General features: G+C 48.8%; 2 protein-coding genes, 1 long non-coding RNA gene and 1 other non-coding gene across 10 annotated transcripts in view; 1 reads left to right on the forward strand and 3 right to left on the reverse strand.

The window, feature by feature from the left end:
• Positions 1 to 4,104: 4,104 nt before the first annotated feature.
• Positions 4,105 to 27,342, reverse strand: ZNF274 (zinc finger protein 274). 6 transcript variants are annotated; one of them, XM_081512005.1, is made up of 8 exons: positions 27,317 to 27,342; positions 26,823 to 26,899; positions 25,985 to 26,111; positions 25,153 to 25,248; positions 9,618 to 10,100; positions 6,818 to 6,909; positions 5,791 to 5,917; positions 4,105 to 5,414 (listed from the first exon to the last, which is right to left on the reverse strand). In XM_081512005.1, exons 2-8 carry the CDS (start codon positions 26,853 to 26,855, stop codon positions 4,507 to 4,509), a joined length of 1,866 nt encoding a protein of 621 aa, XP_081368131.1. In that variant the 5' UTR covers positions 26,856 to 26,899; positions 27,317 to 27,342; the 3' UTR covers positions 4,105 to 4,506. The 6 variants fall into 6 exon arrangements, with proteins under 6 accessions (XP_081368131.1, XP_081368132.1, XP_081368133.1 ...); XM_081512006.1 differs by having other exon boundaries at positions 27,168 to 27,342; XM_081512007.1 differs by having other exon boundaries at positions 26,975 to 27,342.
• ZNF329 (zinc finger protein 329) overlaps positions 13,663 to 27,832 on the forward strand; it is a 39,548-nt gene continuing 25,378 nt past the window's right edge. The window contains exons 1-3 of one of the 2 annotated variants that reach the window (XM_081512085.1): positions 14,022 to 14,141; positions 16,109 to 16,346; positions 16,738 to 16,868. The gene's annotated coding sequence lies outside the window, so the exon portion shown is untranslated. Of the gene's footprint in view, positions 14,142 to 16,108; positions 16,347 to 16,737; positions 16,869 to 27,832 lie in introns of both variants that reach the window. The other variant, XM_081512084.1, reaches the window with a different exon arrangement.
• On the reverse strand, positions 18,969 to 21,812 carry LOC145514403 (uncharacterized). Its single transcript, XR_014060129.1, has 2 exons — positions 21,657 to 21,812; positions 18,969 to 19,416 (listed from the first exon to the last, which is right to left on the reverse strand). It is a non-coding gene; the product is annotated as an uncharacterized LOC145514403 (long non-coding RNA).
• Positions 19,602 to 19,706, reverse strand: LOC145515941 (U6 spliceosomal RNA). The gene has a single exon (XR_014061142.1). It is a non-coding gene; the product is annotated as a U6 spliceosomal RNA (small nuclear RNA).

Consider the following 27,832-nt stretch of genomic DNA (forward strand, 5'->3'; position numbering starts at 1 on the left):
CCCAGGGGGTGGGCAGACGCCTAAGTGACCCCTCCAGCCCAGCTCCTGGACACACCCCTGCTCTCTTGCCACATAAGGAGCCAGCTGTCTCCTCCTCAGGAAGCCAGCCAGGGAAGCTGTTATTTGTTTTCCCTCCCCTGAGCTGCAGCACGAATCCCAATAAAGCCTTGCCTGAATTTCTCGTCTGGTCTCTTATCTGGAACTTTCACTTCTGTGATGAGATTCTTCAATGGATTTCAGTCCCCCTCCAGAGGAACTACTGGGCACTCTTACTGATAAATCCCGGGGAACCCAAGAATGCTAGGCGCTGCGGCATCACACCCGTTTGACTTCCCGGAAGTCAGGTACGCTTAGTTCCTCAGCTCCTTATCCTGCTTCTTCCTGATGTCCTCGGACAAAGGAGACAGTCCACACAATTCTAGTTTTGTTCTGGTTTTTTAAATGTGTTAATTATCATAGGAACATTTAAATACTTTTAAATGGGACCTATCGACCATTTATCCATTCCACTTTCATTCCCGCCCATTTGCAAACAGTTTTTAAAACATTTTATTATGACAGCAAGATCAGGTATATAATGTATTTTTCACTTACAGAATTTGCATAAAACATTAGATGTTGGGAGCCGCTTTGGAACCGCTGCCGGGTGACAAAGTCACAGCGCCACTCGAGAAGAAACTGCACAGTTTCTCTCCAGGATCGGAACCTTCACTCCTGTTTCTCTGCTTCTGCTGTGGCTAGCTGTGTTTCTTTGTTGGCAGGATTTGAAGGGGTTTCTGTAGTGAGTTCACGAGAGTCCAGGGAAAAGAAAAACGATCCTCTGTCCCAAAGAAATATTCCCAAAATGATTAAGCCTACTGAGGCCCCTGGCTGATGGGTCCCTAACACTCAGCCAGGAAATAAGGCCATGTTCATTTGGAAAACAAGCCCTAGGCCTATTGTGACTTGGCCTCATGAGGAGATTACTATTGATAACTGGAAAACTTGGGTCATGTATCAGGGAAAATTACAGAAACTAAGCCAATTACCTTTTCTCAAAAAGACTGGGATGCTAAAGATATTTGTGCCCCCTAGAATCTAAGTGTAGACAGAAAGAAATATGTAAATTGTATTGTAAATGGTTTCCACGTAGACTGCAAAAGACTTACCCCTCCCATAAATAGTCTGGTGGTATGTGGGTAGATGGTAAACAGACCACCACTGACAATGGCTACACTATGAGAAACTCTTGACCTTAGATGCCGCTATAGTGCTTATTTGCTGAAGCAAGACGCTGTATTCACTGAAGTAGCAGGCGATATGGAATAAGTAGATGGAACAACATGATTTACGACATCATAGACTATGTTTTAGTAGAATAAAAATAGGTTTCGGGGTAAATATGTAACAAAAATGTGCAAAGGACCAGGAAAAAACCTTCAACACATCTTAGAATCAGGGGATATTAATCTGAACGGAAAAATATTGCAAGAGTCAGTACGAAGAAAAACATGTGCTATATAAGTAGAAACTAAAAGCAATAAGGAGAGATTGTCTTTGGACTTTCAAGAGACTCCTTGTGATTCCTCTCACGGACGCCGTTCATCCCTTGGGTACTCCTGGACCCGCTGGAGCAGGACTCCAGCAATTAGAAACTACAGAATCTGAATAAAACAGAAACTATGCAAATATCCCCAAATGGTAAAATATCTAAGTAAAAAAGAACATTGATACTATAAGTAAAAAATAACATTGATACTACATTTCCATCAACTGTTTCAATCTTTAATCATCTAAGGAAAAATTTCCCCATATCAGTGCCTATTTTATTGTCCTTGTTCCTTCTCAAATCTAGGCCTCAGTGCTATTAAGAACACTGTCTAGATGATCAACATTTGTAGGGCTGTCTTTTAAGGAGTCCTACAAAAGCAGAGGAGCAGAGATTGACCATATGTCATTACACTAAAAACTGTTACTTAATTGTTTTCTTCAAGGATGAGTTCTCTTGACATGCAACAAGGGAAGAGCGCCATGTGAAACCATTTCTTCACTATTGTATGCACAAGGCTTTCTTCACTCTGAATTCTTTGGTGTTTCATAAGTCAGATGGTCTGCTGAAGGCTTTGTCATGTTACATTCATGTGGTTTTCCACCCATATATGAATTTTCTGACTCACAATAAGATAAAAATCTCCATCTGAAGATTTCCCACATTGGTTACATTTACAGAAATTCTCTCCAATATGGATTCTTTGATGTCCAAAAAGGTGAGACTTCCATTGGGAATACTTTTCCCATGACATTTATGAAGTGTTTCTCCAGTGTGAGTTCTCTGAAGTTACACTTCAAAGTGAGAACTCCAACTGAAGCATTTACCAACTGATTACACTTTCACATTGAAGAGAAAGGCTTCTTTCTCATCAGTGTGAGTTCTTTGATGTGAAATTATGTCAGCGCTCTGAAGGAAAGGTTTCTTATATTAACTATACTTATTAAGACTTCCCTCCAAAAAAAAAAGGACTTCTCTCCATTATTCTTTCTTTGATAGACATTAAAATAAACCAAGTGACGGAAAGACTTCCCACACTGATTGCAACAGAAGAGTTTTCCTTCAGTATGAGTTTTCTGATGCCTAATCAGTTGAGAACTCCTGCAGAAAGCCTCCCACATTCATGACTTTCATGGAGCCTCTCTATAGTACAATTATGTAATGTCAACAGCTGGGAGCACCAGGTGAAAAACTTCCCACCATTGATCACATTATGCAGTTTTTCTTTGGTATAAGTTCTTTAATGTGCAACAAGATGAGAACTCCACTTAATAGATTTACCACACTAATCTTGTCATACTCTGCAGTATGAGTTAAGTCCTATAATTCTAATTCTAGACATAAACACACCTCTCCAATTTTTAAAGTGTCCCTTGAGGGATTGTTTCAAACTTGACACTAACCGCCAGTAGGTCTTAACATATACAAACACCATGAACAATACTGGAAGTAGTGGCAATTGTGAGTGAAGAAGAGCTAGGAAAAGAAGACCATACAATTTGGTGGATGAAGATCCTGAGGAATTGGTCCTCCATTAGCTCATTCCCGACTCTGAAAAAGCGCCACTCTCATACACCAGCGTCCTTATTTGACCCTTATTAGAGCCCTGAAAATTCGCTTTAATCCTTTATGTTTCAGCTTTACCTTTCCACTGGCCGTATTTTTCCAATTACAATCTAAGCCCCTAGGGGCTGGAGGATGCGTCTCATGTGGCCTTTGCATTCTTTTCTGTAGGCATTCAAGGCCTGCTTGTTGAGCAAATAACTAAATATATAGATCTCTCGGCTCTGCTGCCCACCGGTCCTGTCCCCGCAAATAGGAAGAAGGCTGCCAACCTGGGAAGGTCACAGTGCGCACAAAGAAGATACTGAAGCCACACGGGAGCGCTCTGGCTTGTCCAGATAGTTGGCATTCATTCAATTCCAGCTTCAAAAGAACAGCTGTAATGGTGGTGGTTTCCATGTTCTGTGATCTGTGGATACGAGGCCGAAGAAAGCTACATCTCAGCTCGTGAACAGGACCCTTCTCCATTTTCTCCGGCCTTCAGCTGACACAGCGTAATAAACCCAGCATCACTTTATCCTGCTAAGGATGAACCCTAACCTTCACATCAGAGATGAGGTGTCTCCGGCCTTCTGAAGCAGTCAGCTGATGACACGAAGTTACCCACATCCTGAGATCTTTCCCAACTCAGCCTTTCTTTCATGTTTCCTTTAGTGACAGAATGGTGAGTACAGAGGGTCCTGCCATGAGACTAGGGCACTGCTGGCCCTCCTGGTGGCATCATCCACCATTCCCCTGGTTGATCATCCTCTAGCTCACCATCCAGGCTGCTCACAATCCTGACAGATGTCCATTCATCTGAAGGAGGTCTGTGCAACACCGCCCTCCCACCTGCTGATCATGCTCCCAGAGCATTTCCTTCACCTGCCTCCCCACCCACTCCCCTTATGCACTCCCGGACAAATTCCCGCGTCCACCCAGGGCCCACCCTTTTGTTTTAACATTGCTTCTTTTAACTAAGTCATTAGTGAAAAAATGTTTAATAGGTGGAAAAAAACACACAGAGACCCTACTACAGAAATATAGTTTATTTATCTATGTTCTCTTTCAACCCTTGTCCATATGCATAAATACTCTGCCACAAATATCAGTGCACAGACTTCTTGGTATCTGTTTTTTTAAACTTACATTATAAACATTTTCAGGTTTCACTAGTATCACTTTTAACAACCAACGAACAAACAAATTAGAGCAGCAAATCAACTGAGCAAAACTCTGACAGTGAGGGGTGCCTTCATTAGCAGTGACTCCCCGCTGGTTTCTCAAGCGCAGGGCGGCGTCCCCGGTCGGCCTCTGGTCTTGAGACTTTCATCACCAGGGGCTTTTCACTCGTATCCGAACCCCAATCAGGCTTCCTCAGGTGACACTGCTGCCACGGTGACGCCGTCCCTAACGGCCTGAGGGCTGGGCGGCGGCTATTTCTTCCTGCATTTCACCCTGCTGTGCGTTTTCTGGTGCCCGATCAGGTGCGAGCTCTGGGTGAAGGCCTTTCCGCACTTGCTACAGGCGTAGGGGCGCTCGCCGGTGTGGGTCCTCTGGTGCCGGATGAGGTGGGAGCTCTGGCGGAAGGCTTTGCCGCAGTCCGGGCACGGGTAGGGCTTGGCCCCGGTGTGGGTCCGCAGGTGCTGGGAGATGGCCGAGCGGTCGTTGAAAGTCCGCCCGCACTCGTGACACGCGAAGGGTCTCTCCCCGGTGTGAACCCTCTGGTGCTGCCTGAGGGAGGAGCTCTGCACGAACGCCTTCCCGCAGTCCCGACACACGTACGGCTTCTCTCCCGTGTGGATCTTCTTGTGCACCGAGAAGTACCTGGGATTCCGGAACGTCTTCCCGCACTCGCTGCAGCGGCACACCTGGCTCCCTTTGTGAATCCGCGTGAAGGTGACTTGCGGGGCGGCCCGGGCGCCGGGCCTCCCGCCGCCGCCGCCGCCGCTCTGCGCAGCCGTCCCCGAGCCGCCGCGCTTCGGCGGAAGCTTCACGCAGGCGCCGCGCGCGCCCTTCCTGAGCCAGGGCTCGCGCTTGCGCAGCCGCTTTCTAGGAACAGCCTTCGGAAGGGAGACGCGGCGGCTGTCGGGGCCTGTGCTCGCCTGGGGTCGCGGGCTGTCCCCGGGCGGCTGCGGAGGCAGGGTTTTCTCCGAAGTGAGCGTCACGGGTTTCAGCGCTGTGTCCCAGACCCCCGGGGCCCCGGCCTGCAGAGCCTCTCCGGAGGTGGAGGGCTGGACGTCATCCGCCGAGGAGCCCTCCTCCTTCAGGGGGCAGGCGGGCCCCTCCTCAGGAGGGCCGGGCTGCGGCGTTAACTGCTTTCTGTCCAGGGTCGTCTCCCACCCTGAAAGGAACCCAGACGTGTGGACCGCGTGGAGAGAAAGGGCTGACATAATCAGATATCCAGCAGCTTCCCCCCCCACGTGCAGCCACGCAGCCTGCGGAGGGAGCCCGAAGCACTGAGGCAGCAGAGCTCAGCTGAAGGCCAAGCCTCATACCCCTCGGGGTCTGGAAGGCAAACCAGCCCTTCACTGGACCGGAGGCTGCCTCTGTCCGCACCTGGCCTGCCCCTCCAGGGCTACAGCGTCAGCTAAAGGCCTGGAGGCTGCAGGGGGCTCTTGAGGGCCCATGTAGGCCTTGCGCTGGGCCCAGAGGAGGCATAAGCCTGGACTTGGAGCCTCTGGGGCACCCCAGTCCCGGGGACAGGGGCGGGGCCTTACCCACAGACACCAGGTGGCCGAAGGTCTCCAGCATGACGTCGTGGTACTCGGTCCGCTGTGTCAGGTCCAGCAGCCCCCATTCCTCCATGCTGAAGTCCACGGCCACGTCCAGGAAGGTCACTGGATCCTGCAGGGTCACACACGCTGTGTCTCAGCAGGAAGGTCCGAGTCCTTGGTAGGTACAGGTAAGGCTGGCAGGGACGTTCCAGCCGAGCTCGCTGTGCTTGCGCTCCCCAGTTTGGGGCTTCACTGGGACACACTGCCTGGGGCCGTAAGAGGCCCAATGAGTGTGTTCTGATGAAACCAGAAGCTGGGGCCCAGGCTGGAGTTCCTTCACAAGGACTACAAGTGCCACAAACGAACTGCTTCCACGCTTTCCCCATGACTTCCCACAGGGGACCACCCCCCGGGTTGCCTCGGGGTGGGGTGGCAGACCAGCTGTAGTATGGTCAGTCCTTTCGAGATGCCGACCAGGACTCTCAGAGAAAGAAGTCTTCCACTGCCCTATGTCTGGGAAGCACTCTGCCCACAAGGGGCAGAGCCTGCTTGAGAAGCAAGAGGCTGGAGCACCCAAATACAGCCATACCTGAAGCCTGCCTCAGACCACTCATTGCACCAGACCACTTCTGTGTTCAAGCCAGGTGTCAGCCCTGACCAAGGCCATATACACACCATCGCTGGCCACTTTTTGAGCCTCACTAGTCGGTAAGACAAGGCCAGTTCTATTTTGTCTACACCCGGGCTCGGGTTATCTTGAAGCAAATACCAGGCTTTGTTTCCATCATAAACACCCAAGTCTGGGTTTCCAGAGAATGAAGTCTCTTTTGGTTTAACTGAGAGCCAGCCGTCATCTGCATGCCAGGGCTCAGGCTGCCTGCCTCGCACTTGGCCTTTCTTCCTCTTCCGTCCAGATTTCGAGTCCTGGTCACTGCGCCCCATCGTGGTCTCTAGTGACATCATGGACACTGGGGGCAGGCCTGGAGGGAGGTCAGGACCAGAGAAGGGAAGTGTGACGCTCCCCACTCACCTCAGGCAGTGCCTGCGTGGGCCAGGTGGCTGTGTCCTCCTCCTGCTGAGCTGCGGGAGGGAGAGCGCCGGGGGCGCCCTGGGTGGGCAGCGCTGGGAAGAGATGTCAGCACAGGGTTAGCAAGGCAAGGACAGCCCACCTCTGGCTCTGGGACACCTGGGGCCGGCACACACCCACAGCTCATCCCGTCAGCGGCCCCTCTGACCTGTGCCCAAACCCCCCGTATGTGACCACAGGGCACGGGGGTCCCTACTGCTGGCCCCTCTCCCAGGACTGCTCTGGAGCCAGTCCCTCCACTGAGGCAGCAGTGTCACCTCCACACCACCTCAGCAGCTGGCTTCACACCTTCTCCTCAAACACAGAGACCCCACTGCTGGCCTCCGAGTCCTCCATCCCTTCCTCCCTCCCTCCCTCCACCCTCCCCACGGAGGGTGGGACTTCCTCTGGCTGCCAGGACCAGACTCATTCCCTCAAACACATCTTGAGGCAAATTTTACCAAGTTTCTTCCACCTTAGAAAACAGCTCTGCCCAGCTTGGTGATGCTCTGACGTGACTCTCCCCATGCGTCCCCACACAGTCCTTGGGCTTCTATGATGATGATGCACTCCCCGCCGCCCCCCACCACTATCAAGGGGACACATGATATGACCCCAACTGGCCCACCAGGCTGTCGCTTCCTCCTGGCCAAAATGACTGGATCAGGGACAAACCCCAACCCCCCAGCCAGCCGATGAGGGCCAAAGAGGCACCTGCTGGAACATATAGGAAAGAGAAGTCCCATGCTGGGAGCCCCCACATGCAAACAGTGTGCATTTGAGTGAAGCTACCAGAGGTACGATATAGCAGAGGACAAGCCCTGAAGACATTTGGAACCCCTGGATCTAGCCAAGCCTGAACCTGAATCACTCTGGCAATTCTCAATAAATTGTATTTCTCCCTTGGACTACTCTGTGCAAGGGTTCATAGTGGTCACACCCAAAAAGTTCAACAGATACGCTGACCAAAAATGCAGAGTTCCTTGGAAAGCCTACTCCACTGTTTTCTGTAATACTAATTGGTTTCGTTCACCCCTGTGGTGTGACATGGACTCACTGACTTTCATCTCATGAGCTTGACAACCGTCTTCCTGGCACCTGTATCAGTTGCCTAGTGTAACAAGCTGCCATGACAGTGGCTCTAAATAACACGAATTTGCTGTGTCACAATTATGGAGATCAGAAGTTTCACACAAACTCAAGGGGCTAAAATCAAAGTGCTCCTAGGGCTGTATTCCTTCTGGAGGCTTAGGGAGAATGTATTCCTTGCTCCTTCCGGTTCCTGGAGGCTCGTGGCTCATGACACGTTCCTTTTAGCACCCCTGCTTCAGCTGTGACATCTCCTACTCTGACCCTCCTGCCTGTCTCATAAGGATCCTTGCAAATAACCCAGGTTAACCTGTCCATCTCTAGATCCTTAACTTTATCACACGTGAAGTCCCTTGTCCCTTTGGCCATGGGGTTCAAGGGGTTCCAATGTGGATACCGTTGGGACCCTCAGCCTGCTGACCACAGCACCCCAGACGTGGTGCACATGAAGAGACCACTCTGGCTGCTGCCAGCCCCACTCTCTCGCCTCACCTGCTTCTCCAGGAAGCCCTGTTCTCTGGATGCCACTCTCCAGGCTCAGATTTCCCCCACCCCTCCTGAAGCATCAAAGTCAATCAGTCAATCGTTCATTCACTCAAGAAACATCTTTAGTACCCGTCACGGACATAGAAGATGGAAGTGAGCAAACAGGTGTCCGTGCTCCGTAGAACTCAGCCTAATGAAAATCAAGTCTCATCAAGGCTGGATCCCCAAGACGTCCCAAACTTGGGCCATCTCCCTGCCGCGCCGCTACCGTCACCCACAGTACCCCATCGCTGCCAGGCGCCCCTCTCTGGCTGGAGGCTTGTTGAGCTCACGAGTCTCACGAGTCCACGAGTCCTGTCTGTCTTGGTCATCACCTTACCCACAGCCCTCGGTGCACGTGTGGCGTTAGAAGCCACGCCAGAGATACAGACACCTGCGACTGAGATGGATGCAGCGGGGATCCCAGAAGGACAAAAATGAAGCATATTATCTGCTGGCTTCCATCAGAAATGTGTGGAGGGCTCATTAAAGAACGCAGTGCCAGGGTGGGAGGGAGCTTCTAGAGGGAAGGGACATATGTATACTTAGGGCTGATTTACACTGGCGCACAGCAGAAACTAACATAACACTGTAAAGCAATTATCTTCCAATTAAGAAAAAAAAGGGACGCAGTGCCAGGCCCCACCCAAGAGTTTCAGCAGCTTTGAGGTGGGGCCTGAGACATTCCATTTCCACAAATAAGTCTGGGGATGAAGGTGTTCTCAAAGTCGTCTGACCTAGCCGTAGTGACAGGTATGTCAGCAAGGAAACATCTAAAGCAGGGGTCCCCAGTTCCTGGGTCGCAGACAGGTACCAGCCCAAGGCCTGTTAGGAACCAGGCCACACAGCAGGAGGTGAGTGGCGGGTAAAAGAGCAAAGCTCCATTACAGCCCAAACCACAGCCCCCACGCCTGTCGGTGGAAAAACTGTCTTTCACAACATTCCTTGGTGCCAAAAAGGTTGGGGACTGATGATCTAAAACTCTGATCCCCCAAATGGGGTCAGGGAAGGGGAGGAAGCAGATGCCCTTGGCCTAGATGGAATGGGTGCCACCCTTCTGCCACCCATCAGGAAGCCTGGGTTCCTTTGCTCCTACCCTCAAGATGCCCTCCCAGGAACAGCCATCTTCCTACCCTTCCATGGAACTCACTTTCCTCTTCGGAGATCCAGGTCACATCCTCCACCAGGGCCACTGCCTGCCGGCAGTCCACTGGGTGCTGCGACTCCACCCACAGCCGCAGCTTTTCCGGCAGTGCCCCCAGGAACTGCTCCAGCACCAGCAGCTCCAGCATCTGCTCCTTGGAGTGCGCCTCGGGCCGCAGCCACTGGCGGCACAGCTCCCGGAGCCGGGCCACGGCCTCGCGGGGACCAGCCACCTCCTCAAAGTGGAACCCCCGGAACTTCTGCCGAGCCATCTCAGGATCAGCCAGAGGCTTATCCAGATGTTGAGGGGACTCCCTGAGAACCTCTGGGCTCAGGCCCTCATCTTCAGCATACAGGGCCCAGATCTGGGCATTCCGGGGAACAGCCACCTCCTGGTTCAGGGTGAGGACTTCAACCACCTCGATCTTCATCAGGGGATTCCCAGCAGGAAAAGGATCCAACTGATGTTCCAACTGAGCCTCAGGACACTCTGCAAGTTCAAAACAGAGCAAGGCAGACGGCCAAACAAACGCATGAAAAGCTTCGCAACGTTGTCAGCCACCAGGAAAATACAAGTCAAAAACCACTGTGAGATACCACTTCCTAGTCTCTAGGATGGCTATTATCAAGGATGGGTGGTAACAGCTGTTGGTGAGGATGTGGAAAACCTGGAACTCTTGCACACTGGTAGTAGGAATACAGAATGCTACACTACTTTGCAAAACAGTCTGGTAGATCCTTAACAAGCTACACATAGAGTTATATCATGATACACGGGTTTCAATCCAAAAGAATTAAAAACACATGTCAACACAAAAGCTTGTACAAGAATGTTCACAGCAGCATTATTCATAATTGCCAAAAAAGGAAAACAACTTAAACGTCCATCAAATGATAAATGAATAAACAAAATAAGAAGATCTATCCATACAACACATTTGTCTTTGGCAATAAAAAGGAATGAACTTTTGATACATACCACAGCATGAATGAACCTTGACAACATTATGCTAAGTGAAAGAAACCAGACGCAAAAGGCCACGTATGTATGTTTCTATTGATATGAAACGTCCAAAATTAACAAATATAAAGAGACAGAGAGTAGATGAGTGGTTTCCAGGAGATGGGAGAGTTGAGGTGGTTGGGGGTGATGGCTTCTTTAGGATATAGAAACTGTTTTGAAATGAGACCATACTGATGGTTGCACAACCTTGTGAATATAATAAAAACCACTGAACTGTTACTTTCAAAGGGTGAACTTTGTGATATATAAATTATATTTCAACACAGAATAACAACAACAACAAAAAACCCCAAGAGACAACAGGAACTGTGTTTCTATATATGCCTGCAGCCATGAGGTGAATTGAACATGATCCCACCTCCATGGGGGCCAAGAACGAAAATATCTGGGAAAGGCAGGGATGCTGGGTCTTGGCATAGAGTCCAGAGAGCATTTGCTAAACAGAACTCCAGGATGGCCCTGAAATGCTAAGGAAAGTGCACAAAGTAATAGGAAACAAGAAAGTTCTCTACAACTCAAAGAAGAAACGCTAATTCTGAATGACTTAAAGATTTAAAAAATAAATTTAAAAAGGTAAATAACACAAATTACGATTTACTTTCAGTGAGACTTGTTTTATAAAGACAGAAATGGCGTGGCTGATATCAAGAGCAAACCTGTACTTTCACCCTTGCTTTTGTAAGTAGAAGTGGTTAAGCACAGCTCAACTTGGAAAGGAATTTATAGCATGAACTCAAAGCCTGACAATGGATGCCTAGGAACTTTACGAGACTAATCAACTTATGATCAGGGAGCCATCCAGAGATGAAGACATGACTTCTGTGATACCCAAAGGAGGAACACACAGACAAAGGCCAGCCAAAATGAAAGTGAAAGTGAAGTCACTCAATTGTGTCCGACTCTTTGGGACCCCATGGACTGTAGCCCGCCAGGCTCCTCCGTCCACGGGTTTTCCAGGCAAGAATATTGGAGTGGGTTGCCATTTCCTTCTCCAGGGGATCTTCCAGGCCCAGCGATCAAACCTGGGTCTCTGGCAAGAGCCATCAGGGGGCTTCCTAAATGGCTCAGTGGGAAAGAATCAGAGTCCACTTGCCAATGCAGGAGGCATGGGTTCCATCCCTGATCCGGGAAGATCCCACATGCTGCGGAGCAACTAAGCCTCTGTGTCACAGATAATTACCCTGTGCTCTAGAGCCACAACTACTGAGCCCATGCTCTGGAGCCCGGGCTCCACAAGAGAAGCCTAAGCACCGCTACAGAGAGCAGACCCCACTCTCCGCCCCTAGAGAAAGGCCAGAGCAGCAACAGCAAAATAAAAGTATTTTTTAAAAAAGCTGGCTGAGGGGCCCAGTGGCAAAGCATTTACCTCAATCGGACTCATCAGCGCAGCCGTCCCAGCCGAGTCGGTAAGCAGAGGGGCGCCAGCAGGGCGGTTCCTGTTCCAGCCCGGATACAGATTCTGGCCGAATGGAGCCCACGCTGAGCCTCTGATCCGCCTCAGAACAGCTGTACCAGCACCTACCCAGCTCGCTATACCTCAGGGTGGCCCAGGATTCCCAAGATTCCCACCAGGGAACTGATCTGAGTACACAAAAAGAGTTCACAATGGATGCCTAGGAGCTTTACCAGACTAATCTACTTATGAGCAGGGAGCCATCCAGAGATGAAGACATGACTTCTGTGATACCCAGAGAATGAATACACAGGCAAAGGAAAGCCAGTATAAGACAACAGAACTCCGAACTACAACCTCTGTGGCAACAAGTCCAGCTCTCAGGACTTGGTTGATAACTTCCAGTTTTTCTTTCTGACCCCCAAGCCAATAATCTCCAATCAGAACCTTCTCTTTTTTTTCACCATGATCTTCCCCCTCCCAATCTGCTTTACTCTCAGCTGAGTTGGTAAAGAATCTGCCTGCAATGCAGGAGACCCTGGTTCAATTCCTGGGTCGGGAATATCCCCTGAAGAAGGGATAGGCTACCCACTCCAGTATTCTTGGGCTTCCCTTGTGGCTCAGCTGGTAAACAATCCACCTGCAATTGGGAGACCTGGGTTCAATCCGTGGGTTGGGAAGATTCCCCCAGAGAAGGGAAAGACTACTCATTCCACTATTCTGGCCTAGAGATTTCCATGGACTGTGTAATTCGTGGGGTGGCAAAGAGTTGGACACGACTGAGCAACTTTCACTTCACTTCACTTCAAACACAAAGGATGGTGGTTGACCCCCCAGCTAGATCCGACTCTTGAGTAATAGCCTCTGCATGTCCTCTTTTGAGTGGGCTTTATTTCCACAACACACACTTCCTGAGCAATGTGGTAAATGATGGAGTAAAACTGGATGACACAGGTAGTATTGAAAAACAGGTCAAGAAAATTGTGAAAGATCCCCATGTAAGCATTATAAAATTAGTACATTGATTTTAGGGGGACTATGACAACATTGGAATGTTCCTGTCACATGCAGTGAAAAGCAGAAGAGGAAATTACTGTTGAAAACGAGGTCCCCTAGAAACGACTTCCCTGCCGAGCTTACCCGAGCTTACGCTTAACCTCTCTTATCCAAAACTCTATCCCGTTTCTTTTCCCCTCTGACTTCGGTTCCGCGCTAACTGAACATCAATCAAACAGTGTCAGACGACCAAAACTGCTGTGATCGATAGCATCGCACTTTAATACAAACTGAAGCTGTCTGTCCAGAGCAAGATGAGCTAACAGATCCTGGAGCCATGGATCACCTGGCCAGAGACGTCGTGATAAGTCGTGTCCAACTCTGCGACGGTATGGAGCCTACCAGGCACCTCTGTCCATGAGGATTCTCCAAGCAAGAATACTGGAGTGGGTTGCCAAAAAAAACAGGATTAAGAAATATCCAAAAAACGATGATTAACCCCAGCCGCTCCATTCTTTCCCTTTAAAACACTCCTAGGATTTGTCTCCACGTAATAAAACTTGACTTTGTTGCAAACTCCCGCTGTTGGAGTTTGGCTTTCTACGCCTGGCGCACAAGAGGTCAGTTACATTACTGTGTAGTAACTGCAGGTGCTTTAATTAAAAAAAAAAAAATCTGAAACCGACTAGGAGTAGCGGCTGCTTGTTCGCTGTCTCCGAGCTTTCCCTCGCAGTCTGTAGCCACCCAAGCACCTGCCGCGTATGTCGCCGCGCACGGCGGCCGCGGAGCTGGTTTTGGCAGTGCCCATGGCCGCAGCAGAGGACTGTGTACGAACCGCGCCCGGCCCCTCCTCCTAAGGATGAAAAGTTTAGACGCCTACGCTCCCGTCAAAACCACACCGGATCCCCTCCAAGTTCTAAGAGCTTAGTGCCGCCACTTCCGGCCTCGACGGAAATGCGTCATGCTCCTGCCGCACTACAACTCCCAGGAGCCTCCAAGTCGCGGGACTTCCGGCGCCGCCATATTGAGGCTTTGGGTTCCTCTGAAGCCTTTGGCACGGTTGCGGCGCACTCGCGTCTCACCTTCTCCTGTCGCGTTCCCTCTCCCGACCTCCGTGGGTCAGTACGGCGGAGCCTCCATACACACCTTCCCGAGCTGCAAGTCTGTCTTGTTGGGCGACGCTGGGTGTCGGGAGCGCGGCCACTTTCCTCGAGAATAACGAGCACCTGGATTCCCGACCCATTTTCCTCCCCCGCCCCCACATTCTTTCCCTGTCTCCTTAGGGCCTTTTGTCTTCCTTTCTCCGAATTTTCTGATTACACACCTCGACTCGGCAGCGGCCTCCACGGACCTCAAGGGTTTTGCCCGTTGCTGGCGCGTGATCCGACGAGTGAGTCAGCTCGGGGTCTGAAGTCGCCCAGTGCCAGCTGGGGCCGCCCATCCAGACTGGCCTTGGGCGCTCCAGGGTTGAAAAACAGTTCCTGGGCCACGCTGTCACTTAACGGCCGCTGCCCAGTCACTCCTTTCCTACTCTTAAAGTGACTTTTTCCTTGATGAAAATCATGACAGACATTTGACCTTCCATTTCCAAACCCTTCCCCCAACTTCCTCTCAAGTAAGGCTTTGAGTTAAGTTTCATACGGATGCTTGCCTGCCTCAGTTCATACCTGCGTTATCTTGAGCATTTATTTAGTTCCCTTCCTGTTCGTCAGGATTTCTGGAGGCTTATTACCGCCTCGATGGACGTGAGTTTGGGTAAGGTCCGGGAGTTGGTGATGGACAGGGAAGCCTGGCGTGCTGCAGTCCATGGGGTCGCAGAGTCGGACCCGACTGAGCTGAGCGACTGAACTGAGCTGATTGCCGCCTCCCCGCCCAGTGTTCTTGACTTGAAAGCACAGTTTACTTTTCTATTACAGCGCTTAAGGCTTGGAATTTCTGAGGATAACAAGGTGGGGCTCCCTAGCGCCTCCGTGCTGGGCCACAAGCACCATTTTGAGCAATAACCATGCATGACACTTAAAAACCTTAATTCTCCAGATTGCTTAATAGCTTTTTAATTTATGAAATTTCCGGTTTTTTATTCCTTGGTTAATCAGAGGAACTTTTATTTAGTGCTTTCTGCCTTAAAAAAAAAAGTTGGGTTCTTTTTATTCTACTTCATTCCCTCTAACCCAACCCCTTCTTTAACCTGGATCTACACTGACTTCCTCCTTATCGTTGCGGGCACCAGGGTGTTTTCCTCTGTTGCCGAGTCCGTGTACCCGCCCTGTCCCTGCTGTAGCAGCCCTTCAGGCCGACACTGGTCATGCAGTTACCGTAAAACCTCCAGGGTGCTGTGCGGTGCCTGAAATGGCCGTGAGCCTGAAGCCAGTGGGCAAGTGTCACTCCAGGCACCTCAGTTCTCTGTCTCATCTCAGGAACAACTCCCCCGTCCCTCTAAAGGTAACCCTCACTGCTGTCTGTATTGGCCCCACTTGACAGAAAATGAAAGCTCTGTGTACTAGCTAGCAAGGCTGAACCTGGATCCGCACCTCACTCAGGCAGGGCTGACTGACCTACCCACTGGCCTTGGGAGCTGCATCAAAGGATCCCTCAGCCGCAACTCCCAAGTGCTGACTTTCAACCCATCAGCTGGAAACCCCTTGGGGGTGAGGGATGGGGTAGGATTGGGGGAATTTAGCCCCCTCACCAGCAATTCCCTATGTAGCTAGGGGGCGTTTTACAAACTGAGCCTTTGGGCAAGGGGCTTAGTCCTTCTGGCCTCAGTTTCCCCCCCGAGTGGTTAGGGACCTCAGGGCAGGTGCTGTGAGTGGCAAAGGCCGATGGGAGCTGCTGTTTTCTTCTCCCGTGTTCTCGGCCACCTTCAGGTAAGCTGTCTCTCGTACAGTGCCCAGTTTTCCAGTGGAAGCTTCACTACCAGACCACAAAAATAACAGTAACTAATTACAGCGTTCTTTCACCAGCTTGTTGGGGGGCCGGGGCAGCGCCCTGTCCCTGCTGCGCCCTCTCCCTTTGTCTAGGGGGCCCTCAGCGCCCCCTGTCTCCCCTCAGCGCCCCGTCTCCCCTCTGCCCCATCTCCCCTCAGCTCTGGACGTCTTGCTGCGTCACCTTCTAACCGTGTCTCCCCTCACCCGCCCGCTGAGGCTGCTAACTGGGTCTCACGCGTTGGAAACTCCTAAGCGAAGCCCAGAGGGGGATGTGCCAAAGCTGTTGATGATCACCTTTACACAGTCAGCCTTCAAATCAGTAACAGCAGCTACCCTTTCATGAAGCCCTCCAAGGACCTGCCTGGGCTTTTACGACACCACAGCCCCGTTAAGCAGGTGACCAACTTTTACACAAATCCACGCTGGGAGAGGCTAAGAATCTGCAGAAGGGAGCGCCTGGGAACCAAACCCTGTTCTTTTATGCCTCTTACACCAAAGAGGGCTTCACATAGCTACAGTCTTTTCCTCAAATGTGCCCAAGAGTGTCTCATCCAGAAGTCACTGCACTTGCTACCTGCCTGCCAGGCGATGTCTCTCCTAACGTCTCTGCTTCTCCTTCCCCATCCAGCTCTCAGGTCGGACGTCGTCTCGGAGCAATCTTCCCACCCGTGCTTCCCCACTGCTGTGTCTTCCCCGTATATACACTCTCTTGTTCCCTTGTCTTCACAGCACTGATCGCCGCCTTTAAGTCTCTGGGGTCATTCATTTCTCTCTCCCCCCTCTCTAGACCAGCACTGCTCGGTGGAACGTTCTTTGGGGAAGGAAATGTTCCAGACCTGCACTGTCCAACATAGGAGCCGTTAGCTGCGGGTGACCAATGAATATCTGAAAGGCCAGCACAACTAAGGAACTGAACTGGTAAGTTTGTTTTAGTAGGTTTACATTTACTCAGCAACACAGGCTGGTAGGTTCTCTGGAACGAGTGTAAGCCCAGTGAGACAGGGGCCTTTCCACCGTTTATCATGGTGACTCTTCCTGAACAGCACTTGGCATTTTGGCAGGTGTTCAAGCAGTGTTTGTTGACACAGCACAGCTTCTAAGTGCCTTGATGAATTGTGTACCAAGACATTTGGGCCTTTCCGCCTGATGCTTGCCCGTATTTCAAACTTTAGGAAATCTCATTGGCACTGTAATTGTGTCTCATCTGTAAGCATCATGGGAAGATAGCCGCTGCTACAAAGTTCCCAGCTTTTACTTGGGAGCCTAAGCAGGTCATGGGGTAATAGGACCTTGGTTTAAACCCCCACCTGCTTCTTCCCAGACAAGCCTGGTCAGGGACTTGTGTTCATGCTCCCACAGCATGAATGCGGCTGTGGAGTTTTTCTGGTGCTGCTGGCTGGAATAATTATAGGACTTAAGAAAGGGACTTCATGCACTTCTAGCCTTTTAAGCCCTCAAAAGAAGTCAGTGTTTTTACATACTTAAGTCTTCCATGGCCCTCTAACATAACCGTCTCCAAATAGAGCCTGCCAATTTATTCTTAGGTACTGTTTCAAAAAAGTATCAATAACAAAATCTTTCCTCTATGTTAAAGTGGTTATTCCTGTTCTAACCCACAGGTATTAAGTTTCTGTATTTTATACTCTGTTGCAACTGCTCAGCTATTTCAGAGGATAAGTTTTTTTTTAAACAGGTTATCTAAAAATAGATAAAACAGGTGTTCATTATTACAAGCTACAGATATCTTCTCCTTTTCAATCTTTTTCTCATTTTGTGCTTTGGTGAGAACAGTGCTATGTAGAGGTTGCAGAAAGAACCTGTTAACGTAGCACCTAGTCTTTGGTCATCTAGTAGCTCGTGTTCTGTGGAAACTTATCTTTTAACAGGAAGCTAGAAAATATTCACTGCCTGGGTCAATACAGAGACGCAACTAATTAGCTACTTGTTCTAAGAAACAGTTGGTTTTAACATTTCTCTTTTTCAGAACATTTACACTTTTCCAGAAATCTTTCCATCTTATTGCTCGTTCATTCCTGTGCGTAACCAATACTTACTGAGCACCTAGGCCGTGTCAGGAGCTGGTGACACAACAGGAAGATGACAGTCTCCCATTCTATGAGCTTAGTTACTGGCAGGACCTCTGAAAGTGGAAGGTCACGCTCCCACCTAATTTCCTTCTTTGGAGACAATCACATCCTATAGTTTCTATATTTTCCCAGGGTAACAACTGACATATTAATACCTGGTGCATGTTTGCATGTATATTTTTAAGGGGAAAAAAAAAGACATTGGTATTCTATGTGTCTGTACATCTTTATATACGTTAAGGTAGACTTCCCTGGTGGCTCAGATGGTGAATCTGCCTGCCATGCAGGAGACCCAGGTTTGATCCCTGGGTCGGCAAGACCCCTTGTTGAAAGGAATGGCTACCCACTCCAGTATTCTTGGCTGGAGAATTCCACGAATAGAGGAGCCTGGCAGGCTACAGTCCAGGGGTTGCAGAGTTGGACAGGACTGAGTGACTAACACTTTCACTTTACACATTCACATTATCTATGTTAAAAGGTCTGTATTTTTAAGAAACACAAATATCTCTTGGTGGTTGTTTCATATCAGTACAAAGCTGGCTTATTCTTCATTTTTTGGCCATACCACATGGCAAGGGGATCTTAGTTCCCCAACCAGGGACTGAACCCACACCCCTTGCAGTGGAAGAGCTGAGTCTTAACCACTGGACCACCAGGGAAGTTCCGAGCAGGCTTATTCTTTGACAGTTGTTTAAAACACTATAATGGGAACATGTATTGCTGAATATCTGCATAGTTTCTTTTCTCTCTATAGGCTTTTAACTTGCCATCTATTTACTCTTATCTATCCAGAAAATGGGCTCCTTTTTCCTTCTTCATTTCTGACTTACTACAGGTTTTATCTTATTTTTCCTCAGGACTCTTAGAAGTATTTTTTTTTTTTCCTCAAAAAACGTTTTGAGTCCAATGCTTAGTTCATTTACTTTCCTTCTTTTTCAGTTAATAGTTAAAGCACTTCAGGTCTTTAAATTACTCTAGAGGCTGTACCTGGACCCTAGGGAAAGTGGTCCTCAGATAACAGGATTAAGGTTACATGGGTCATAGAGAGCCAATAGATGGTAACAGAACATGAAGTATTCTTGAATCAAGACTGCACAGTATGTGACCACACCCTTATAGGCTGGATTCCTGCCAAAACATGTTTGATAGCCATTCAAGGTGATAGACTTTTGACCTTGTCCCCAGGAATGTTACCATTTCAAAGTTCTTTGTAGCACTGTTTTAAGATTTCTTTTATCATCCCTTATTTACACTCCTCTTGGAGCCTGACCTAGTCTTCAGACTCTCTTCTTTGAAGATTTCCTCATCTCTTGTAATTTTTCCAACTTTTTATTCACTCAGCAGTCTCCTGAGCTATAACGTCAGTCGTTTCTTAGCATCTGGGGACATGCAAAGGAAACTGAAATAAGAATGCCTGGCTCACTTGTGCGACTTAACATTTGTTCTAGATGTTCAAATAGATAATAGAACCCAAATTGGAGAAACAGAACCTGTTTTACTATATATCCATACAGTTGACCCTTCTCATCTGTCTGTCCTTCACAATTTTATTGTGTTTTTTTGAAGTAACATGGAGTGCTTCACGAGTGGCATGTTATTCTAGTATGGGGCCATGCTAATCTTCTCTGTGTTGTTCCAATTTTAGTGTGTATGCTGCCGAAGCCAGCACTGTACGGCACCACTTTATGTAAGAGACTTGAGCATCAACAGATTTCGGTATCTGTAGGGGTCCTAAAACAATGCCCCATGGATATCAAGGGATGGCTGTCCTAATGTGATCAAGGTTTTAGAGTTTGTCTCTCTTATGACAATCCAGTGTAAAAACAGAAGGAGACATTTCATTTCTATTACTCAGGGTGCATCTCTCCAATCTGTTTTTCTGTTTTCTGTCAAACAAGGTGAGAACTAAGACGAATGATCTGCCTGCGCAGATTACATTGAGAATCTACTCTCATATGAGTCCTCTGATGCCGAACACAGTGAGGACTCCTACTGGAGGGCTTCTCGTCAGTGGGTTCTGTGACTCCTCATGCCTTCCTAACACTGATTACATTCTCAGACACTCTCCAATATGTACTCCTACGATGTTGAAAACAGAGCTGTTTATGAAACTTCTCCACAGCGACCATTTCCCCATGATTTCAGAGTTCTCAGATACAATGATTTAAGAACTTTTCCAAACGGAATACAACTGAAATTTTTTGTCCAGTATGAATTCTCTCAAATCAGACTATAAGCATTTCCTGCTATGATTATATTCCTGGGATTTCTTCCGTTTGAGTTCTCATATTGAAAAACACGTGATGAAAAGACTTCCTCTATTTGAGGTTTTTCCATGTGAATCTCCTCTGTGAGCTGAGCTAAAACTAGGCTTTCTCACACTAAACATATTTATTTAGTCTTGTTCCTGCCTGAAACAATTATCCTTTGTATAAAACAAATGATTTCCTACGTCCCCCACATGTTGGTTTTATAGCCCAGGCTACACAAACAAATCTTGAGAAGAATTTCCTTCTATTCCTCCCAACAGTACAACCTTCTTGTACTAGTCTTTGTTTCCCACTAACGTCTGTACTAATTTGAGTTGCCACATTCATATTTGTAGGGCTCTTCTGCTTAAATTCTTGACAAATCAAAAACAGTTTAACTGTCCTGCAAGCTTTCCTACAATCATGACCTTCAAAATAGTGTCTTTATTCCATTGCCTTGCCCCTAATGTTTGAATCTATATAGATTATGTCTCAAGATATTCCATGCAAGCCACACATATGGTAGGTAATACTTTCTTGAAAGAACATTGAGTGAGAAGGCTTAAGATGTGAGTGCCATCAAATATTTCTCCACACTCCTTATCTTCACAGCATCTTTTCAAATTAGTGCCTTCTTGAAGACTAATTCCATGTCTCAAGCATTTACCCAGGTTCCTTCCTACTTCAACCACTGCCTGTGCCGCCATTTTTGCTGTTGTGGAGAGCTAAGACGCATGCAAACTAGGCTCCATTAGTGAGGCCTGGGCTGCATTAGTGAGGCCTGGGCTGCATTAGTGAGGCCTGGGCTGCATTAGTGAGGCCTGCGCTGCATTAGTGAGGCCTGCGCTGCATTAGTGAGGCCTGCGCTGCATTAGTGAGGCCTGCGCTGCATTAGTGAGGCCTGCGCTGCATTAGTGAGGCCTGCGCTGCATTAGTGAGGCCTAGCTCTCATTCAGTCCCGTTCTCTGCCCTGAGGAGAGGCTCAGCGACACCAGTGCTGGGAGAAAGGGACCACGGAAGGAGATGGTTCTCCGTTCCAAACACCTAAGACTCCCGTGTTTTTATGCACTGCCTGGACCTCGGACAGGGGCATGCCACTGGCTCCACGGACCTTTACTTGGGTGTTTCTAAGTCGCCTCCTATTCATACTTCATTAATAGAACCAGTCAGGACATGGTACAGTTGCAAAAACATGTGAATTTAGGTGGAAGCTGTTAGGTAGTTCTTTGTACGATGCATCTGTTTGCTTAAAATTATTTCAACATAAAAATAAAAGCCAAAGAAAACCTATTTCCATCCTTCAAAAGTCTTGGCCTTTATCAGACTTCCCATGTCACTGACCAATGGCAAAAATTCCGGAGTAGTAATACCTCTGTTTTCAGTTCAGTCGCTCAGTTGTATCCAACTCTCTGCGACCCCACGGACTGCAGCATGCCAAGCTTCCCTGTCCATCACCAATTCCCAGAGCTTACTCAAACTCATGTCCATTGAGTAGGTGATGCCATCCAACCATCTCATCTCTGTTACTGTATTTTAGAAATGAGATACTGTACATTTTAAAAGTGTGTATGAAAAATGCATGTAAATACATACATCACAAAAAAGAGTCACAAGAAATCCCTTGAAGCCTTTACCTGTGAGCAGTTCTTTGCTGCTTCCTTTCCTGTGCCCTCCTTCCTGGGTCAGTTCCTCAACTGGCTCCACTGAATCCACCTACGCCTGGAGAGGAGCCAGCTTCCCCCAGCTCTGTGGCCAGTCTCTTGGGCCAGATATTAGCCGCCTCTCCCCTATGTGCTTTACCGCGGCCCCTGCCCGCTCGCATCTGCGCTCTTCTCTCCTCAGAGCGAGCTCTAAGAAGCACAGCACACACCTACTCAAGGAAGAGCAAACCCCCAACAGGGGAGGCCCCAAACTGAACTTGCCTATCAGGACATCTCGGCTACTTCCTTCCAGCCCAATAGGTGACTTTACATTCCCAGAATGTGCCACCCTTGCTCCATTCTCAGGGAAACCCCAAGTGGTGTTTCTGCACCTGGAAATTAAGCTCGTTGCCTCTATCCTTGCCTGTCTGCCGACTTTCTTTTCTTCAGGCATCGGCTTAAAATCTTGGCCCTGCAGTGTGCCCTGACCCCGCCTCTGGAGTAATTCCCTGTTGCTCCCTGCTTTACACCATGTTCTTTCTCTTCTCCGTCCACACCACTAGTTAACTGGCGTTTCCTCGGTTACATCTGTGTAGTGTGTTGGTAGAAGGTGCTCATCTGTTAGACGGAGCAGTCTACAATCACAGGGATGACGTTAGGTCTTTGGCTTACTACCAAGTACATACTTGTTTATATTGCACAGGACACAAGGGGCCTTCCACAAATATTTGTGAGGTCAAGGGGAGACAGTGGAGGAAGAACATCACATAAAGGATTCTTTGTGATGCAGCATAAACATGTTAGGCACCTATCACCCCAGGCCTAGCTTGCAACACATCATCTCCTTCTAGGACACCACCCCTGAATCTCCCGTCCCCTGGGAAGCCAGCTTTTCTGACATGTGCAGAACCATAAGTGCCCAATGCCCCCATGGCAGCTAGATTCAGGAAACTGCTAGATCATCCAGAGGTGCACGGCTGGAAGGTCATCACCAAAGATGCAGGCCAGGTGCATATTTCACAGCTGGACACTGAAAGTTCCAGGTAGTTCCAGAGCCACTTGCATTAGAGCAAAGAGAACAAAGAAAGGGAGAACACAAGTTCTCCTTATAAAGCCAACACACTCGGATACAGAAGTGTCCAAAAATAACAAACACAAAGAGAAAACCACCCACCTCCCCAATGTAATTTATGAACACTGATACAGACATCCTAAAGTTAATAGACATCAGGGCATTACAACAGGGGCATGTCTGTAATTATGTCACTGTTAACTTGTCAAATGAGAAAGTCTCCATGATCAACCTTGAGGGTTTTGGAGGGGGAAAATTTGGGCTATTACTAATTTTCATTTACTAGAAAGGGTGAGATGACTGTTCCTTTATCCAGATAAAAAGTGATATGAATCAAAGCAGAATCCAGCAACATGCTTGTCAAAATACAGAAACTTTCCCTTTTAAGTCAGAGATCAGATACTTAAAATCATCACATTCTTAGCCCAGTGTTTCGGAAGCAGCAGCTGTGAGGAATGTAATTACCTCCGCACCTACTTTGAATGCAAAAGAAGTAAAAAAATAATACAACTGCCTTCTTTATACTTGCCAGTAATATGACTCTGTACTGGGAAAATTAATGATAACCTAACAAAACTGTTACAAAAAAGAATTTAGCAGCAGGATAGGTTCATCTGCAACAACTACGCAGGACTGCAAGGGAGGAGTAACCTGAGCAGATAAGACAGCAGCTGGAGGGAATGCCCAACCGTACGTGGAAAGCCTGACCAGCGCGGTGAGGGGAGCGGATCCCTCCTTGTATACCTGTGCCAGACTCGACTGAGACCGGTTCTGACCAAATTTCTGAACGCAGTTAAATGTAATATACATTCTAATAGCATTTTCTCAATGAATCCTGACAAGCTGATGGTTAAGTATTCATCCAGTTGAGAACAGATAATAGGTTTTTTTAATTAAAAAAAATAGAGGGCCTACAGTTTATCCAAGATTGTTCTAAAGCTACAGTAAGTACAGTAATACAGTGTTTACTAAGAGACTGACAGAGATCAAGGGACCATAAGGGGCCAAGAAGGCCTGCATGCAACAAACAGTGACTATGAGAATTAAGATATGATAAAGATGGTGTGCCAATAATCAGAAAATGGCATTGAAAAAACCTGTGCCTCACACCAATTACACAAGGAAATCCAGCACATTAAACAGCTGAACAAAAACCAAAAATACCAGAGTAAAGTATCTGTACAGTCTGCCCATGTATGGCATGAAACCCAGATTAGGAATAAAGACAGATCTGAAAGGAAAAAAATCTGAAATCATAAAACTTATTTATGGAGACTAAATAAAGGTAGGAGATAAATACTGGACTGTTATCTGCAGTGTTACTATCCATAATATATAGTAGAGTCCTCCCCACCACACACACAAAAGACAAACCAACAGAGGAAAAAAAAGGGAAAACAGAAAAACTCACAAAAACAAAAGTACAAACAATCTGTAAACTTAGAAACCAAACTGAATATATCTTTTCCTATCAGATCTGTAAACCTTAAAAGCAGGACTATAAGTCACCAGTATCTTATGAGGAGGAAAAAGAGGTCTCATGTTTTTGAGCAGCTGTATGTATTTTAAAGGAACTTAAGACAGCAATTTGTTGCTACCAGATTTTTTCCCCTTACACCTCGGTTGATTCTACATTCTATTTCTAGAAATCCTATCGATACAAAAACCCAACTTGATTGTGCAAAAAATTGTATGCAAGGGTTTTTTTTGCAACCACCTGAATGTCCATCAAGAGAAAAAAGTGCAATGTGGACTACACTGCATTTGTTAAAACGAATGGTGCAAACCTGTCTCCACTGAGTATGGTCACACCCTCCAAAACATAAACTTAAATAAATGTAAACATTAAAATAAATCTGGCCAGAGCCACACACCAGTTACTGGAGATTACAAGAGAGAAGGGCAATAGACGTTGAGTGAAGCAGGGTGAGGACGCCCCTACTGCCAACCTGGCACCAGCAGGAGGTTCCCATTCAGCCAAGCAGTGCCCCCCTGTCTGAAGCCAAGGAAAATGCAGAGCTTGATTCAGCATGTTTGCAGCTACTCCTCACAACACCCCACTAGGGGTTCTCCCCATCCACCTCCTTTGCCAAGACACTAGTTGCTGACTAACCAGGACTCCCACACCAAGATTCCCATGGGCCTGGTTCTCACCTGAAAAGGTGTCTTGAGGAATTCCTCTCTCCACCGACCAGAGCGCTTCCTCTTCCTCTAACTGAGATACCACATCTGGCTTGGAAAGCTGATGTTCTGCCCAAGGGAAAAGAGACAGTGCTTGGGGGTCTGTGTTCGGGAGAAAGCACTTTCCTGCTGCAGCAATTCTGTCCCTGTGTTCTCCCCTGGTAGGCGTGGCTTCTGGTCTAGGGCAGTGTTGCTGACTCCACCCATCTCCTTCGCCAGCTGCTTCCTTTTCTGTATTCTCTTGACAGTGAAGGAGGCAGTGGGACTTGGTTCTGGACAGTAAAACTCTAAGGGAAGTTTGTCAGCTGAGGGGTTATGGCATTTTCCTTTCTTAAGTGTGACAACACTTAACAAAAAACTAGTCAGGGCTGCCCCTAGCGTTCCTTTCTGCCTTAAACTTGGATGGAGATAATGTTTGGCATCAGTCAGGCACATGCTAACCTAAGAATGAAAACTTCACACTAACCACGCAGAGATGGAAGGGAGCGAGGCCTTTGATGATACACCTGAGCTGTCAAGACACTGCCACCCTGTCCTGGAATTCTTATTACAAAAATAGTAAGCATCCATCAGCAGTTGGAAACATCCTCGACAGGCCCACCTCCCTGGTACTGAACACCTCTGAGGGGTGGACTAGGTAAAAGTTTCAAAAGTTATGTGTAAAGTTGCCCTTTCCCTCAGGCTCCAGGGCCTTGACCCTTGAACTCAGATCCCTGAAGACTGAGCCAAAGCAGACACACACTTCAAAGGCACAACATTCGGGCTGCAAAGCACAAATCTTTATTGACACAGAGGCCATCCTTACCCACTGAGAGCAGGTTCCTGTAGTTCTCCAGCATCACCTCCCTGTACAGGGACTTCTGTTCGAGGTCCAGCTTTCCCCACTCATCTGGGGTAAAACCCAAGGCCACATCTTCAAAGGTCACTGGTTCCTAAAACCCACAGGTGCCTGTTCAGCCAGGGCCTGTCGTCACCCATGCTGACAGGAGGAGGAGGGTGACTGAGCACATGTAGGCCCAGTTAACAAGGTGACTCGAGCATTCCAGATGTCTTAACATGAGTTCCTGAATTTGTCTGAAACAGCAAACTCAGGCTTGATCCTGTCAGGTCACAGCAAGTAGGAAAACCCATGAGGTCAGAAAACGTTGTTCATTCTCTGAAAACTTTCCACTTACTAACCGGAGGAGTCCAACAGTGATATCAGGTGCATCCTTTCTCCTACGGAATTCCGTGAGCTAAACAGCCTCCATCCACTGGCTATTCTGCTGCTACTTCCTTCACCTATCAGGGATTCATCCCCATCTCTCTCTTCACCCAGTGACTGAGCTTTAATTCCAAAGTACTACTGAAATCTAAGTGAAGCCTGATTCCTGCTTACACCTGCCAATGGCTTTCCCCGCTCCGTTTAAAAGATAAATTAGAATCCCCCGCGATTTGTCCTCGATTCTATTTACTCCCTTGGAAAGCTAAGCAACTTGCTACCCCTCCGCCCACTAGGGTCTCTCCTCCTGAGTCCCCACCCCTTACCGAGATGCTCGGGGGCCTCGGGGCATCCCAGGGAACGCGTGTGCCTCATCACCCCTCCACCCCTGCTCCCAAGTCCAGCGGTAGACTCTGAAACTTATCAAGAAACCTCTACTCACACGGAACCAATCCGTCGGAAGCCCGGAGGCCATAACTTCCTCTTCCTCAACGAGTGCCGTGGGAGCAGGCAAGAGTCCTAAGAAGGTCGAATTTGGGAGGTGGAAGGGGCGTGAGGGTCAGACCGAGGCCCCCGCCCCCTCGGCCCACTCACCAGGAAATGACAGGTCTAACTCCAACCTCGGAAAATGCCCTAAAAAGGCGAGTCCACCTGCTCTCCAACACCCAGAGGGGCGACTTCCCAACCTCCTCACCCAGACGGAGTCGGCCCCCGACCCAGCCCGCAAGCGCCCGGATGGGGTCGGCTCGCCTCGCGCCCCTGTGAGCCCCGAGTCCCCGACTCTCACTGCCCTAAAGGCCCCATGGCGGAAAGACGGCAGACGAAGCTGGCTCTGGGCTCCTGCGATTGGCGTGGTAGGGGCCGCCACTGGGCGCTCCCCGCGGCGCGGCCCTGGAACACAGCCCCCGACGGGCGCAGGTTTCGCGCCACACTCACCCTGCGCGCGCGCGCCGCACAATGGCGCCTGTCAGCCCCGGCGAAGTGCGTCAATGCGTCCATTTGGACTACAACTCCCAGAGACCCCCGCGGCGTGGCGCACCCCACGTTGCGGGCGGCGGACATCTTGGCAGCCGACTCGGGGCGGTAGGCGAAGCCTCGGTCGCGGAAAGAGCGCCCTTGGCGATCCCGCTGGACAGGAGGAGGCCTTCGAGGGGCAAGTCGTGCCGCTGGTGGGTCCCAGCACCTACAGGGCGGCCACGCAGGCTGAGAGGGAGCCTCGCCAAGCCTCGAGGGCTGAAACGCGTTGGACGAATCGGAAATGGAGAAAGGGAAGGCGTGGGAGGGGCAGGGCCGGAAGTGCCGAGGGGCGGGGCGAGCTTCTGACACCAGACAGAGAGAGGAGGGGCGGGCCGGAAGTGCCTTGAGGCCGAGGTAAAGTCGGTCCCCTAGGCTCAGCAGGCAAGAGTTGGCCTGCAGTGCAAAAGACGCAGAAGGCGCGGGTTCGATCCCTGG

This window comes from Giraffa tippelskirchi, chromosome 7 (assembly GCF_054371585.1).
Source record: "Giraffa tippelskirchi isolate mGirTip1 chromosome 7, T2T-mGirTip1v1.2.pri, whole genome shotgun sequence".
Lineage (NCBI taxonomy): Eukaryota > Metazoa > Chordata > Mammalia > Artiodactyla > Giraffidae > Giraffa > Giraffa tippelskirchi.